Genomic DNA, 13,513 nt, shown 5'->3' with positions numbered 1-13,513 from the left:
TTTGTTGTGATTTGGCACTATATAAATGAAGTAAATTGAAACTGAATTGTATTCCAACCTTTACACAACCAATGAAAGGAACACGTTTGCTAGTATTTTACTGGAAACTGTTTAGTAGGTTTAACTCCAGTAATACTTAGTACATGTTGAAAGCCATGTTTATGCCTCCACCCAGGACTGAACCGGGGGTCCCTCACACATCAGTCAAATGTCTTACCACTGCTTCAGTTTGACTCTTAGTCAGGTGAAATGCTTCAGAACCATATGAACTTGTGTACATTTGGTCATCATCAACCTTGAAGCAACATTACTGGGATGTTAAACCTCAACCAAAATACAACATTGCATTTACGTAGTGTATTTGTTCTGTTGGGTGTCCAATTTTTTTAACACCGAAAACCAACACAACCAGGTATCATTACTGTCTGCCTATGTGGGTCTGTCTTTTATGTGTTTTTCTTTTTCTTTTACAGTTTGTTTTAGAATTTAATATCTTTGATATTTAGTATATTAAATTTTCATTGTATTACCGGCAATGACTAAATTATAATCTATTCTATTCCATTCTATCAAAAACTGGCAATGGGAGACCATCCTACCTTGACCACATAAGCAGAAACTCTGAGAGCTATCTTAAATGACGTGCAGTTTCATTTTACCCACAATTAGCGACAGTTAACTCTGACATGCCTTAACACTGGAAATTTAATACCGGCAAACTTGCTGTGCAGGAAACATTAAAATTTTTATTATCAGCTGATGCACGCCACAAAAAAAAAAAAAAAAAAAAAGCAAATTCATACAAAGTATATCTCATTTCCTGTCAGACCATCTAATCTCCACATAATATGAGACTAACTAAAAAAGTAAAATTTCAGTAAGATATAAGGAACTGTTTTTAGATAAATACTTAAAAACTGAAGTGGGAGTCATGGAAACATTTTGTTTTGGATGATACACGGTGACCCCAAAAAACCCCAGAACCCATTAAAGTTGTAATAAATCCTACAAAGGTTCAGCAAATTTCAAGAAATTAGTTGCTTTGCATAAAAGTCATGTTCTTTGAAAATTATGCTCCAATTGGCATGATTTGTTGGAAAAATAGGCCTTCAGACAAAATGTCTTTACCTTGGTTGACCAAGACATGTTGGGGAGTCTTCCCCAGCATGTCTTGGTCAATCAAGGAAAACACCAAAGACATAACCTTTGTAGGATTTATTACAATTTTAATGGGTTCTGTTATTTTTGTTGTTGTTGGTTTTTGTTGTTGTTTTTTTGGGGGGGGGGGGGGGTCACCCTGTATTTGAGAGGAAACAAACATTTTCTTTTAAACTTCCTATGAAAACCTGTAGAGTCTAATTGTTGGTGTATTCCCACTTTAAGGTGAATCGGCAGAAACATGCACTTGACACCTGCTGTTGGCACAATGATAATCAGCCACTGACCTTTGAGCAAGTCATTTGTCACTAATGGGGTTGAACATATTTAAATATGTGTGTGCACGCGCGTGCGTCTCATCATAACGTCGCCAAAGCTTTAATTTGGAAATCTACTCAGGGATTACTTGTTGGAATACACTCAAAAGATTAAGCAATCCTCTATCTTTTATGTCCTCCATCCTGACCTGTTTAATATCTTGCCTGTCAACACAGCAACCCTCAGAAAGCTCCATCTACGAGGACGTCAATCATTTCACACAAAAAATAAAACGCACAATATATGCTCAATAAAGCAATATTATAAAGCTCTGTCATTTCACTCTGCTGTGGACGTATAATGTTTTCAGCCCCATTTGTGTGCCAACAGGATATCTCAAATGCACATAAACAGGTTTCAGTGTCATTTTATGTGAGGAGGTGGGCAGTTGGTCAACAAAGGATGAGTTGTTTGGAGTCTGAGTCAGTCTACAATAATTGTTACATCCGCCAAGGACGTAATAAAATCAATGGCGTTTATTTGTCTGTTTGTCAAAACTACTGCACTGATTTTGACAAAATTTTCACCACAGATTGATACTGGGGCATGGAAGACCCCCACTGAATTTTGGAGGTGATCCAGAGTAAGATTTCACTTTATATAGGCTTTAAAGGATTACATCAAAACTACTTCATTGATTTTCATAAATTTTTCACCACACATTGGTGATAGGCCATGGAAGACACCATTAAATTTTGGAGGTGATCTTGATCCAGATCCTGTATCAGACATGGGGTCAAATACTTTGCATTGTATTTAAATACAAATATAAATACTTTCGATTTTCGAATTCCAAATACAAATACTTTGTACTTTTTCAAATATACTCAACAAAAATATAAACGCAACACTTTTGGTTTTGCTCCCATTTTGTATGAGATGAACTCAAAGATCTAAAACTTTTTCCACATACACAATATCACCATTTCCCTCAAATATTGTTCACAAACCAGTCTAAATCTGTGATAGTGAGCACTTCTCCTTTGCTGAGATAATCCATCCCACCTCACAGGTGTGCCATATCAAGATGCTGATTACACCCCATGATTAGTGCACAGGTGTGCCTTAGACTGCCCACAATAAAAGGCCACTCTGAAAGGTGCAGTTTGTTTTATTGGGGGGGGGGATACCAGCAGTATCTGGTGTGACCACCATTTGCCTCATGCAGTGCAACACATCTCCTTCGCATAGAGTTGATCAGGTTGTCAATTGTGGCCTGTGGAATGTTGGTCCACTCCTCTTCAATGGCTGTGCGAAGTTGCAACGACGAACTGGAGTCAGGTCGAGACCCCGATGAGGACAACAAGCATGCAGATGAGCTTCCCTGATACGGTTTCTGACAGTTTGTGCAGAAATTCTTTGGTTATGCAAACCGATTGTTTCAGCAGCTGTCCGAGTGGCTGGTCTCAGATGATCTTGGAGGTGAACATGCTGGATGTGGAGGTCCTGGGCTGGTGTGGTTACACGTGGTCTGCGGTTGTGAGGCTGGTTGGATGTACTGCCAAATTCTCTGAAACGCCTTTGGAGACGGCTTATGGTAGAGAATTGAACATTCAATACACGAGCAACAGCTCTGGTTGACATGCCTGCTGTCAGCATGCCAGTTGCACGCTCCCTCAAATCTTGCGACATCTGTGGCATTGTGCTGTGTGATAAAACTGCACCTTTCAGAGTGGCCTTTTATTGTGGGCAGTCTAAGGCACACCTGTGCACTAATCATGGTGTCTAATCAGCATCTTGATATGGCACACCTGTGAGGTGGGATGGATTATCTCAGCAAAGGAGAAGTGCTCACTATCACAGATTTAGACTGGTTTGTGAACAATATTTGAGGGAAATGATGATATTGTGTATGTGGAAAAAGTTTTAGATCTTTGAGTTCATCTCATACAAAATGGGAGCAAAACCAAAAGTGTTGCATTTATATTTTTGTTGAGTACTTTATATTTTGAGTACTTCAAATACAAATACAAATACTTTCAATGAACTATAAACAACAAATCAACACAAAAACTGATAAACCGGTGACAATTTATTGTGAAAATAGCATGAAAAATACTATTGATAAGTAAAGGATTGAATGTTTTATCACAAATTCACTATTATAATATCACAGGCAATAATCAAACTATCACAATCTATATTCAACATGGTGTCACAGAGATTCCCAAGTTTGAAAAGTATTTGAAAAGGTATTTGTAAAAGTATTTGGAAATACTTGGTATCTGTGATGTATTTGAAATACAAATACAAATACTTTGAATTCAAAATCAGAAAATACAAATACTCTGAAAAATGTATTTAAGTATTTTCAAATACAAATACTTTTGTATTTGGCCCCATGTCTGTCCTGTTTCAAGATTTCACTTTATATAGGCTTTGAAGGATTACATCAAAAGTACTGCAGAGATTCTCTCTAAATTTGCACCAGACAGACAGATATTAGGGCATGGAAGACTCCACTGAATCTGATGCTCAGTTTGAACTTCAACAGGGTCATCTTTTTCCGGACAAGTTTGAAGGAAATCAATGCACCCTTTTTGATTTATTTTGTCCACAGACAAACAGACCCACATGACAGTAAAACAATACCCTGCTTACTGCTTTGCTGACACACAGGGTAATTTAAAAAATTCCAATTTCTTACATTTAGTTTGACTTCTGTTTCATTGCAGACAGTAATTAACCCAAGATATTTCTTTTTTTTTTTCCAAGTTAAACGTCATCTCATTTGTTAATATATGTCCATTCCTGCATTTAAGGCCTGCAACAGATTCCAAAAAAAAGTTGCGACACCAAAGCATTTACCACTTTGTAATGTTGCCATTCTTTCTCACAGCTGGCACTTCAGGCCAGCTGAACCTACTGGGCCTAATACACAAGACCAGTCAGTGGTCCTCGCCAGAAAACCCCTCACTTTGAAGTTTGCCCTCTGGCTAGCAATACTCCTGATCCTGCTGCACTGGGGATCCATGGGCACTAGATTGGGTAGTGTTTATAAAATAGGTAGCTGACCTTTTTCAAGGGTGGTAACAAATTGTACAAAGGTTCTGTAATGAGTTGGAATGGCATGTGAGTCCAGAATGTTTTTAGAACCTTAGACCTCAACAGTTTTAGAAGAACTGAGCCCTTTTACCTCCTGTTAATTACATAATTTTTGTAATGTTAATGTACTGTCTTAATGTATTTATAAATTGCTTAGGTTCTTTTTATCATATACACATTAATTATTATTATTATTATTAATATGCGAGTGAAGCACCGCACAGTGGCGCAAAAGCTTGCTCATGGCACAGGGAGTCCCAAACAGGAAGTGCCAAATTTTGAGTCCACAGTGAAACAGGAAATGTCAAATGTCAAATACTTCCTGGATCGACAAATGAGATTTCATGGAATCTCGCAGGAACTCAGTGGCAAGTTCACACTGAAACAGAAAGTGCCAAATTTTGAGTCCACAGTGAAACAGGAAATGTCAAATGTTGAACACTTCCTAGCATCGGTGGAGCTAGAGCAGAGGCCGGGGTTTCACTGGACTCCCCTGAAATCTGATTGGACACAGATGATTGACATGTCACGGCACCACAGGTCTGGTTGAAAAGAGCTGCATTTTGAAATCAGTGTCATATTGACTGCTAGGTTCCTCCTGTCCAGTAGTTGGTGCTGTGTACCACAAAAAAGTTCTAATCCATCTTAGAAGATGAAGAAAAATGTTTGCCTCAGATTTGAACTGAACACGTCATTTGAACCGTGGACTAATAATGACGCCAAAGTTATACTGGTGAGTAAATGACCGTATTTTATGCCAGAAATGAGGTCCAGGTTGTTAAAAGCAGCATTTCTCCTTTAATTCGGGTTGACTTATATATACGTGTTTCTACAGTGATTTTTAAACGAGCAGGCATCTGTTGGTTAAATAACCTCTTACCTTTGCTGTCTGAGTGACACCAGGATGATGCATTTCACTTAAAAATACACATGCCACAGAGTGTTTCTCAACTGTACTCAAAAGTAGTGGAACACTTGGTATTTCACACATTTTAATTTGTTTATGCCATTTCAAATACAAATAAATAACTAAATCTAAAGTTATCCTCCTTAAACTCAAACTGAAAATAAATGTCTACAAATTTATATAAATTAATTAAAAATATAAAATCCAGCTTCCTGATGAAGTGGTGTAGAGGAGGATTTTCTTAAAAAGACGACCTGAATGTTCAGCTACAATTTACCAGAAAGTACATTTTGAGATGAAAGTCTAGATTTGATGGTTTGGTGAAAGAAACTTGTATTTCTTCATAACTGATGTAAATAAAGTCCAAGACATGTTCAGTGACTTGGAAATGTTCATGTTTCCATCCCCGGACTTGTCTGAAGAAAACTGGCAATAAAACTGATTATTATTTACAGGTTTTATCAACTTTTTGAGATTTGCTTGAGGAAGTTTGAGTTTGCGGAAGATAATTTTAGAAATTTTTATTTATATTTTTTGTATTTCTTGTATTTGAAATGCCATAAACAAATTAAAATGTGTGAAATACCAAGTGTTTCAATACTTCTGGAGGGCACAGTATCCTAACCTTATGAGTGCAAAATGAGCGTGGCATTATTACTGTTTAAATTTTCACTGTTGCTGCACTTTGTGTGAAATCATAGTCATATCGTTTATCATATTGATATGGCAATAATGAGATATGATCATTTGGCCATATTGTACAGCCCTACTGTCAACTAGCTGAAAACTTTGAATATTAATTTACATCTACATTAAAAATGCTTAAAGTGGCAGCTAGGGGGTTAAGAGGGCTGTAATTAGGCAGGTCTGGGGGGTGTAGCCCCCACAGAAGCTAAAATGTAAAAAAAAAAAGAAAAAAAGAAATATGTTTAAAAAGGCAGGGGTCGTGAGGGGACAGAACTCCCCCAGAAGCTGAAAGATTTTAGCCATGCTCATGCTCGCAAGAATCATTTTACCGAAAAAAAAAAGCCTGAAGGACATAAATGATATGGTTTAGATGGTGAGGAGTTTCCAGGCATGTGAGAGGCAAATAAAGAAAAATGCTTAAAAAACGCGGAGGGGGGGGGGGGGGGGGGGGGGTGCTCATTCATGTCCGCAACATATACATATTAATGATTTTATTTCATTATTAACTTGTATTTTGTCATTTGATTTTTAAATGGACCGCAATGGAAGTGTTTTCACTTTCTTGTGTCACCTATGTATTTTTAACATATTTACAATTATGTTATGTACTGACATTGAACTTACTAAATAAAATCATGCATGCATGCATGCAACCTTTTAATATATAGATGATGTACCACCCTGTGCTGGATTGTGTGCGAGTCCAGAATGTAAATATCAACGTCCAATGTTCAGTGTTGCTAGCTTCTCTAAAAATAGTACTCCTATCAACATTCTGCTTTGGTGGCACTCATCCTTGACCCAAAATACAAAAGCATACCAAAGGGCAAATGCCAGCTCTCTCCAGTTTGTCCATGATCAAAATTGTATACATGCACACTTTTATTTTTATAAACCCACAAACAGAGATGGTGGTGGAAGACATCAAACACACCATCCTTCTCACTCATGGTAACGGCAATATGACACTTAACTAAACTGACTAAAACCAACTGAACTACAAAAACACAATAAATCAACAACACTAACAACTCTTAAACTAACATGAACCACAGTAACAACATTTAAAACCCCAAAACCCTGAACTCCCACGGTGCAATGCAGCACAACATCCATTGTTCAGTGTTGTTACCTAATATAGTTAATTTCTCCAAAAATATTAGTCCTATCAACTTTCTGTTTTTGCAGCTTTCAGCCTTGACCCAAAATACATAAGCATACTAAATGGCAAAATGTCAGCTCTCCCCATGTCTGTGATCAAAATTGCATGCATGCACACATGCAAGAAGAGGTTTTTGTCTTTTCTGCATTCTACTGCAAGCAGGTGCTTTTAATTGGAAGACATCAAAATCAATACACTGTTCACTCATGGTACCAGCAACATGACACATAACTCACTCATGATAACGGCAATTTGACACTTAACTAAAATGACTAAACCAATTAAAGTACAAAAACACAATAAATCAATAACTCTAACAACACCATTAAACTAACAAGAACCACAATAACAATATTTAAAACCCCAAACTCCCAAGGTGCATTGCAGCGCAATGTCCATCGTTTAGTGTTGTTAGCTAATATCTCTAACTTCTCCATAAATATTCATCCTATCAGCTTTCCATTTTCGCAGCGTTCTTCCTTGACCCAAAATACAGTACATAAGTATACTAAACGGCAATTGTCAGCTCTTCATGGTTTCTGGGTGATCAAAACCATATGCACGCATGCACACATGCACTCACAGAGAGGCCACTTGCCTATTATGGTATAGAATACAGCTTACAATCAGATTGGTTCATATCATGCTATGCCCAAAACATGTCCATTACTATATAGGTGATGAAATATAACTCCTTTGCACCCTGTTCCCTTGTTTGTGCTCAGATTTTGCACTGTGCAAATGGCAGCATGGGGTTGGACACCGTCCACATGCATTTGTGGTATGTGTTTTAGACCTAGCACCATAGATTGTCAAGACAGCTCAAAAATTCTAATATCAATGCAGATCCTGAATACTCAAACAAAAACAAACAAATACAAAAGTTCATCTGCAGTAACTTGTTGAATTTAGGACACCTGGATTAGTCAAATGTGTGCCAGGTGTGATCTTCCTGACCTATTTCAGGAAAATGTTGTGTTCCCCTCAATGTCCTGGGATATCATGTTTTCCTCTGAGTTGAACACAAATTACTGAATCAGACTTTACTTCTTGATGGATTAAATTCCTGTGTTTTTTTTTGTTTTTGTTTTTTTTGGAGGAGGTAAATCAGATTAAAATCTGTGTTGTGTTCTGCAATAAAAAAAAGTACACCTACTGTCACCAATGCCATTTCTAACTCTTAATATATTAATTCCAAGCAAGAATGTTTCAAATAGAAACACAAGTCTCTGCAGCACATCCAGCCAAACTATACCAACATATTTGTTATTTTTGATCATCTATCTATCTTGTATCATTAACAGGAAGATCTAATGGAGGCTATTTTTTTAAACCATGGGATTTCAGATTCACACAGATGGGAATTTAGTTCATTGTAACCCTTGAACTAGGCCTGGCATGGACAAAGTCATCCTGTTGTGCTTGTTTCAAAAGCATTTGGATTTACGGCATTATTCAGTGTGTAGGCTGAGTAGCAATATTTGAATGTTGACTTAGACCAAAGTCCACCAATCCACAAATAAAATATTCATGCCGATCTGTATTTACTGACCTAAGAAGGTAGTAAATGCCTGGGCAAAATATTTAACTTTTTGCAATTAAAATCAGTTTGCAGGACAATTTTAGTTTGACTGTCTCCAAAAATTGTGCCGGCAAAGAGCTCAGCTGCCACAAACTGAGGTGTTGCAGGAATGCACTTGAAAACATGAATACAGGATCTCATCTTGACAATAACAGAACATCCAGCCCAAATGGCCTGGTCCACTGCGGTTAACCTAATCATGTCACAGAGCTTTAGAGCTGATGAAATCTCCAAAGACTGCCCCTCTCTCCAGCTGGCAACTCCATGTTTCTCAGTCAAGGGTTCCAGTGGAACGCGGGTGATTATCCACACACCACGTCATCTTGTGCAGCGCTTCTCTCATGCTCACACTGCACCCCTCCCTTTGAGGAGATACTAACTCCTCAATATGTTATGCTTATAAGTCACAAAAAGAAATACAGCATACATCTTCTATTGTATCTGAGTGTTCTTGGGTACTGCACCAGGGTGGATGTCAAAGCTACTGTATCCAATTATAAAATACAGCATGCATGGGATCAAGAGCCATTAGACAGAAAACATTTTATTACTGTGTAATACCTTGAAGATGATTAACAGAAAACAAGACAAGCACTCACCCTGCATCGCTTCCATATCCACATATTAAGGCATCCTTTGCTCCTTCGACTTTGTAAAAATTATCTAAGGAACAAAGAAAGATAGAGAATTATTACTTTCTTGCAGTCTTTGAAGAAACACTCCATAGTTTTAAATATAATGCAATGCAAAAATACCCTCAGCTGCATGAGCACTGTCATATATATATATATATATATATATATATATATATATATATATATATATATATATATATATATATATATATATATATATATATATATATATATATATATATATATATAATTATTATAATATAATATTATAATATATATAATTATTAAGATCCTATTGTCTGATTTACAATTTGTACATGTTCAATAAAACCCCTCTATCAGTCAATCAATCATAAACAATATTTACATTTATGAGCTTTTGACAAGAGCGAATGTTAGCTTTGAAGTCGTGGAACTTAGTGTGCATGTTGACGTCCACAAAATGTCTTGTAAATCACTCCAGAGGTGTTATTAGGTAAGAGAATATGACTCTATGTCAAGATTCACCATCTTTGAAGTTGTCTAAGGTTTGGGTCCCAAGAATGTTCCCTGTGAGTTTGAAGACCCTGGCAGTAATAGAATTGGACTTATGCTGAGCACAGACAGACAGACAGATGCAAAGTCTTCGCAATACCTGATGGCCATATTTGATGGCATCGGGTAAAAACTGTGTATGCCACCATTTACTTATTTTTTTTTAAATGTGTGTTTGTGTGGTGGTTGGGGAGGGGCATGAAAGGGGGTGCAGCTGTTGCAGTGCCAGCTACTTGTGCACCATAAGAAATTACTAAATTTGTATGGTTATATTTAGATTTGTGGCAGAAGGGAGAGCATGTCAGACAGTGGAAGAGAGCCTGACCCAGGCACATCGAACTGCATAAGGAAAGGATGGGCCGGCCTGTGATGGCCGGCTAACCCAGTGAGTGAGTGAGTGAGTGAGTGAGTGAGTGAGTGAGTGTGAGCGAGAGAAGGAGAGATGACTCATACCCAACAGACAGAGTTTTTCTGTGCAACATGTACCATAATTTCATTCACGTAAAATATTAAGTAGTATTGTGACAGTGCCTTGAAATTCATTAAAATGCCATAAAATAATTTTAAATGAGAACATACGTGATTAATACAGAAAATATATATGAATTCCATGAGTAAATGTTATAAACTAGTGAAAAAGTGATAGAAATGCTGTTGTCATTCAGAGTAATGAATAACATTGTGGTTTAACACTGGAGGATTTGTTGTGGTGAATTACATATTGAAGGATGGACTTCATACACATTTAACAGGCACTTCCTAGGCGATCAATATAAAGTTGACCTTGACCTATAAACAGGATCATTAATTATCAGATGGAATTATTTGAACTATGATAAGGACTGAATTAAGATTTTGATTTAAGATTTTGTAATTTTTTACGGGGCAGCGTGGTGGATTAGTGGTTAGCACTGTTGCCTCACAGCGAGAAGGTCATGGGTTCAATTCCCACCTGTGGCCTTTCTGTGTGGAGTTTGCCCCAGTGTTTGCGTGGGTTCTCTCCGGGTGCTCTGGCTTCCTCCCATATCCAAAGACACGCAGGTTAGGTGGATTGGAAACTTTAAATTGTATGTAGGTGTGCATGCGGGTGTGAATGTATTTGACTGTCTAAATGTGGCCCTGTAACAGACTGGCGTCCTGTCCAGGATGTACCCTGCATCACGCTCTATGACTGCTGGGATAGACTCCAGCCACCTGCGACCCTTAACTGGACTAAGCAGGTGAAGATGAGTGTGTGAGATTTTTACGGTATTGTATAAAATTGATGGTGTGCGTGCTCAGGATCATGGACTTTTGTGTATTCCAAGGGCAGTGTTGCCAAAGTAACTTTGAAAAGTTACTTTATTATTTACTTTTTACAGTTACATTTTACAGTGATTTTATACAGTTACAACCCCAATTCCAGTGGAGTTGGGACGTTGTGTAAAAAGTAAATAAAAACAGATAATGATTTGCAAATCCTCTTCAACCTATATTCAATTGAATACACCACAAAGACAAGATATTTAATGTTCAAACTGATAAACTGTTTTTGTGCAAATATTTGCTCATTTTGAAATGGATGCCTGCAACACCTTTCAAAAAGGCTGGGACAGTGGTATGTTTACCACTGTGTTACATCACCTTTCCTTCTAACAGCACTCAATAAGCATTTTGAAACTGAGGACATTAATTGTTGAAGATTTGTAGGTGGAATTCTTTCCCATTCTTGCTTGCTGTACACCTTCAGTTGTTCAACAGTCTGGGGTCTCCGTTGCGCTTCATAACGTGCCACACATTTTCAATGGGCGACAGATCTGGACTGCAGGCAGGCCAGTCTAGTACCTGCACTCTTTTACTACGAAGCCATGCTGTTGTAATACGTGCAGAATGTGACTTGGCTTTGTCTTACTGAAATAAACAGGGACGTCTCTGAAAAAGACATTGCTTGGATGGCAATGTACCTTTCAGCATTGATGGTGCCATCACAGATGTGTAAGTTGCCCATACCATGGGCACTAACACACCCCCATACCATCACAGATGCTGGCTTTTGAACTCTGCGCTGGTAACAATCTGGATGGTCTTTTCCCTCTTTTGTCCGAAGGACATGACGTCCATGATTTCCAAAAACAATGAATTTGAAATGTGGAGTCATCAGACCATAGCACACTTTACCACTTTACGTCTATCCATTTCAAAGGAGCTTGGGCCCAGAAAAGGCAGTGGCATTTCTCAATGTTGTTGATGTATGGCTTTCGCTTTGCATGGTACAGTTTTAACTTGCATTTGTAAATGTAGCGACGAACTGTGTTAACTGACAATGGTTTTCTAAAGTGTTCATGAGCCTACACAGTAAGATCCTTTACACAATGATGTTGGTTTTTAATGCAGTGCCACCTGAGGGATCGAAGGTCACGGACATTTAATGTTGGTTTTCGACCTTGCTGCTTACGTGTAGAAAGTTCTCCAGATTCTCTGAATCTTCTGATTATATTATGGGCTGTAGATGATGGAATCCCTAAATTCCTTGCAACTGAATGTTGAGAAACATTGTTCTTAAACTGTTGGACTATTTTTTCACGCAGTTGTTCACAAAGTGGTGATCCTCGCTCCATCTTTGCTTGTGAATGGCTGAGCCTTTTTGGGGATGCTCTTTTTATACCCAATCATGATACTCACCTGTTTCCCATTAACCTGTTCACCTGTGGAATGTTACAAACAGGTGTTCTTTGAGCATTCATCAACTTTCCCAGTCTTTTGTTGCCCCTGTCATTGCTTTTTTGAAATGTGTTGCAGGCATCCATTTCAAAATGAGCAAATATTTACACATAAACAAAAGTCTATCAGTTTGAACATTAAATATCTTGTCTTTGTGGTGTATTCAATTGAATATATATATATATATATATATATATATATATATATATATATATATATATATATATATATATATATATATATATATATATATATATATATATATATATAAACTCTTTGAGTGAGATAGATTATCTCGTCAATAGTTTTACATCCTCATTGAGCACAACCTTGAATGCTGTAGCTCCTCTGAAAGAGAGAGCCTTAAATCAGAAGTGCCTGACTCCATGGTATAACTCACAAACTCGCAGCTTAAAGCAGATAACCCATAAGTTGGAGAGGAAATGGCGTCTCACTAATTTAGAAGATCTTCACTTAGCCTGGAAAAAGAGTCTGTTGCTCTATAAAAAAGCCTTCCATAAAGCTAGGACATCTTACTACTCATCACTAATTGAAGAAAATAAGAACAACCCCAGGTTTCTTTTCAGCACTGTAGCCAGGCTGACAAAGAGTCAGAGCTCTATTGAGTCGAGTATTCCTTTAACTTTAACTAGTAATGACTTCATGACTTTCTTTGTTAATAAAATTTTAACTATTAGAGAAAAAATTACTCATAACCATCCCAAAGACATATCGTTATCTTTGGCTGCTTTCAGTAATGCTGGTATTTGGTTAGACTCTTTCTC

General features: G+C 37.5%; 1 protein-coding gene across 1 annotated transcript in view; it reads right to left on the bottom strand.

Annotated features, from left to right (window-relative positions):
• LOC117521651 (sodium channel protein type 4 subunit alpha B-like) overlaps window positions 1-13,513 on the bottom strand; it is a 94,939-nt gene that overhangs the window by 61,102 nt on the left and 20,324 nt on the right. Inside the window, 1 exon segment of the mRNA XM_034182974.1 lies at window positions 9,459-9,522. Within this exon segment, the coding sequence (XP_034038865.1) occupies window positions 9,459-9,522 (64 nt within the window).

This window comes from Thalassophryne amazonica, chromosome 12 (assembly GCF_902500255.1).
Source record: "Thalassophryne amazonica chromosome 12, fThaAma1.1, whole genome shotgun sequence".
NCBI lineage: Eukaryota > Metazoa > Chordata > Actinopteri > Batrachoidiformes > Batrachoididae > Thalassophryne > Thalassophryne amazonica.
Note: the sequence above shows the minus strand (reverse complement) of the source record. Positions and strands in the feature narration are given on the sequence as shown.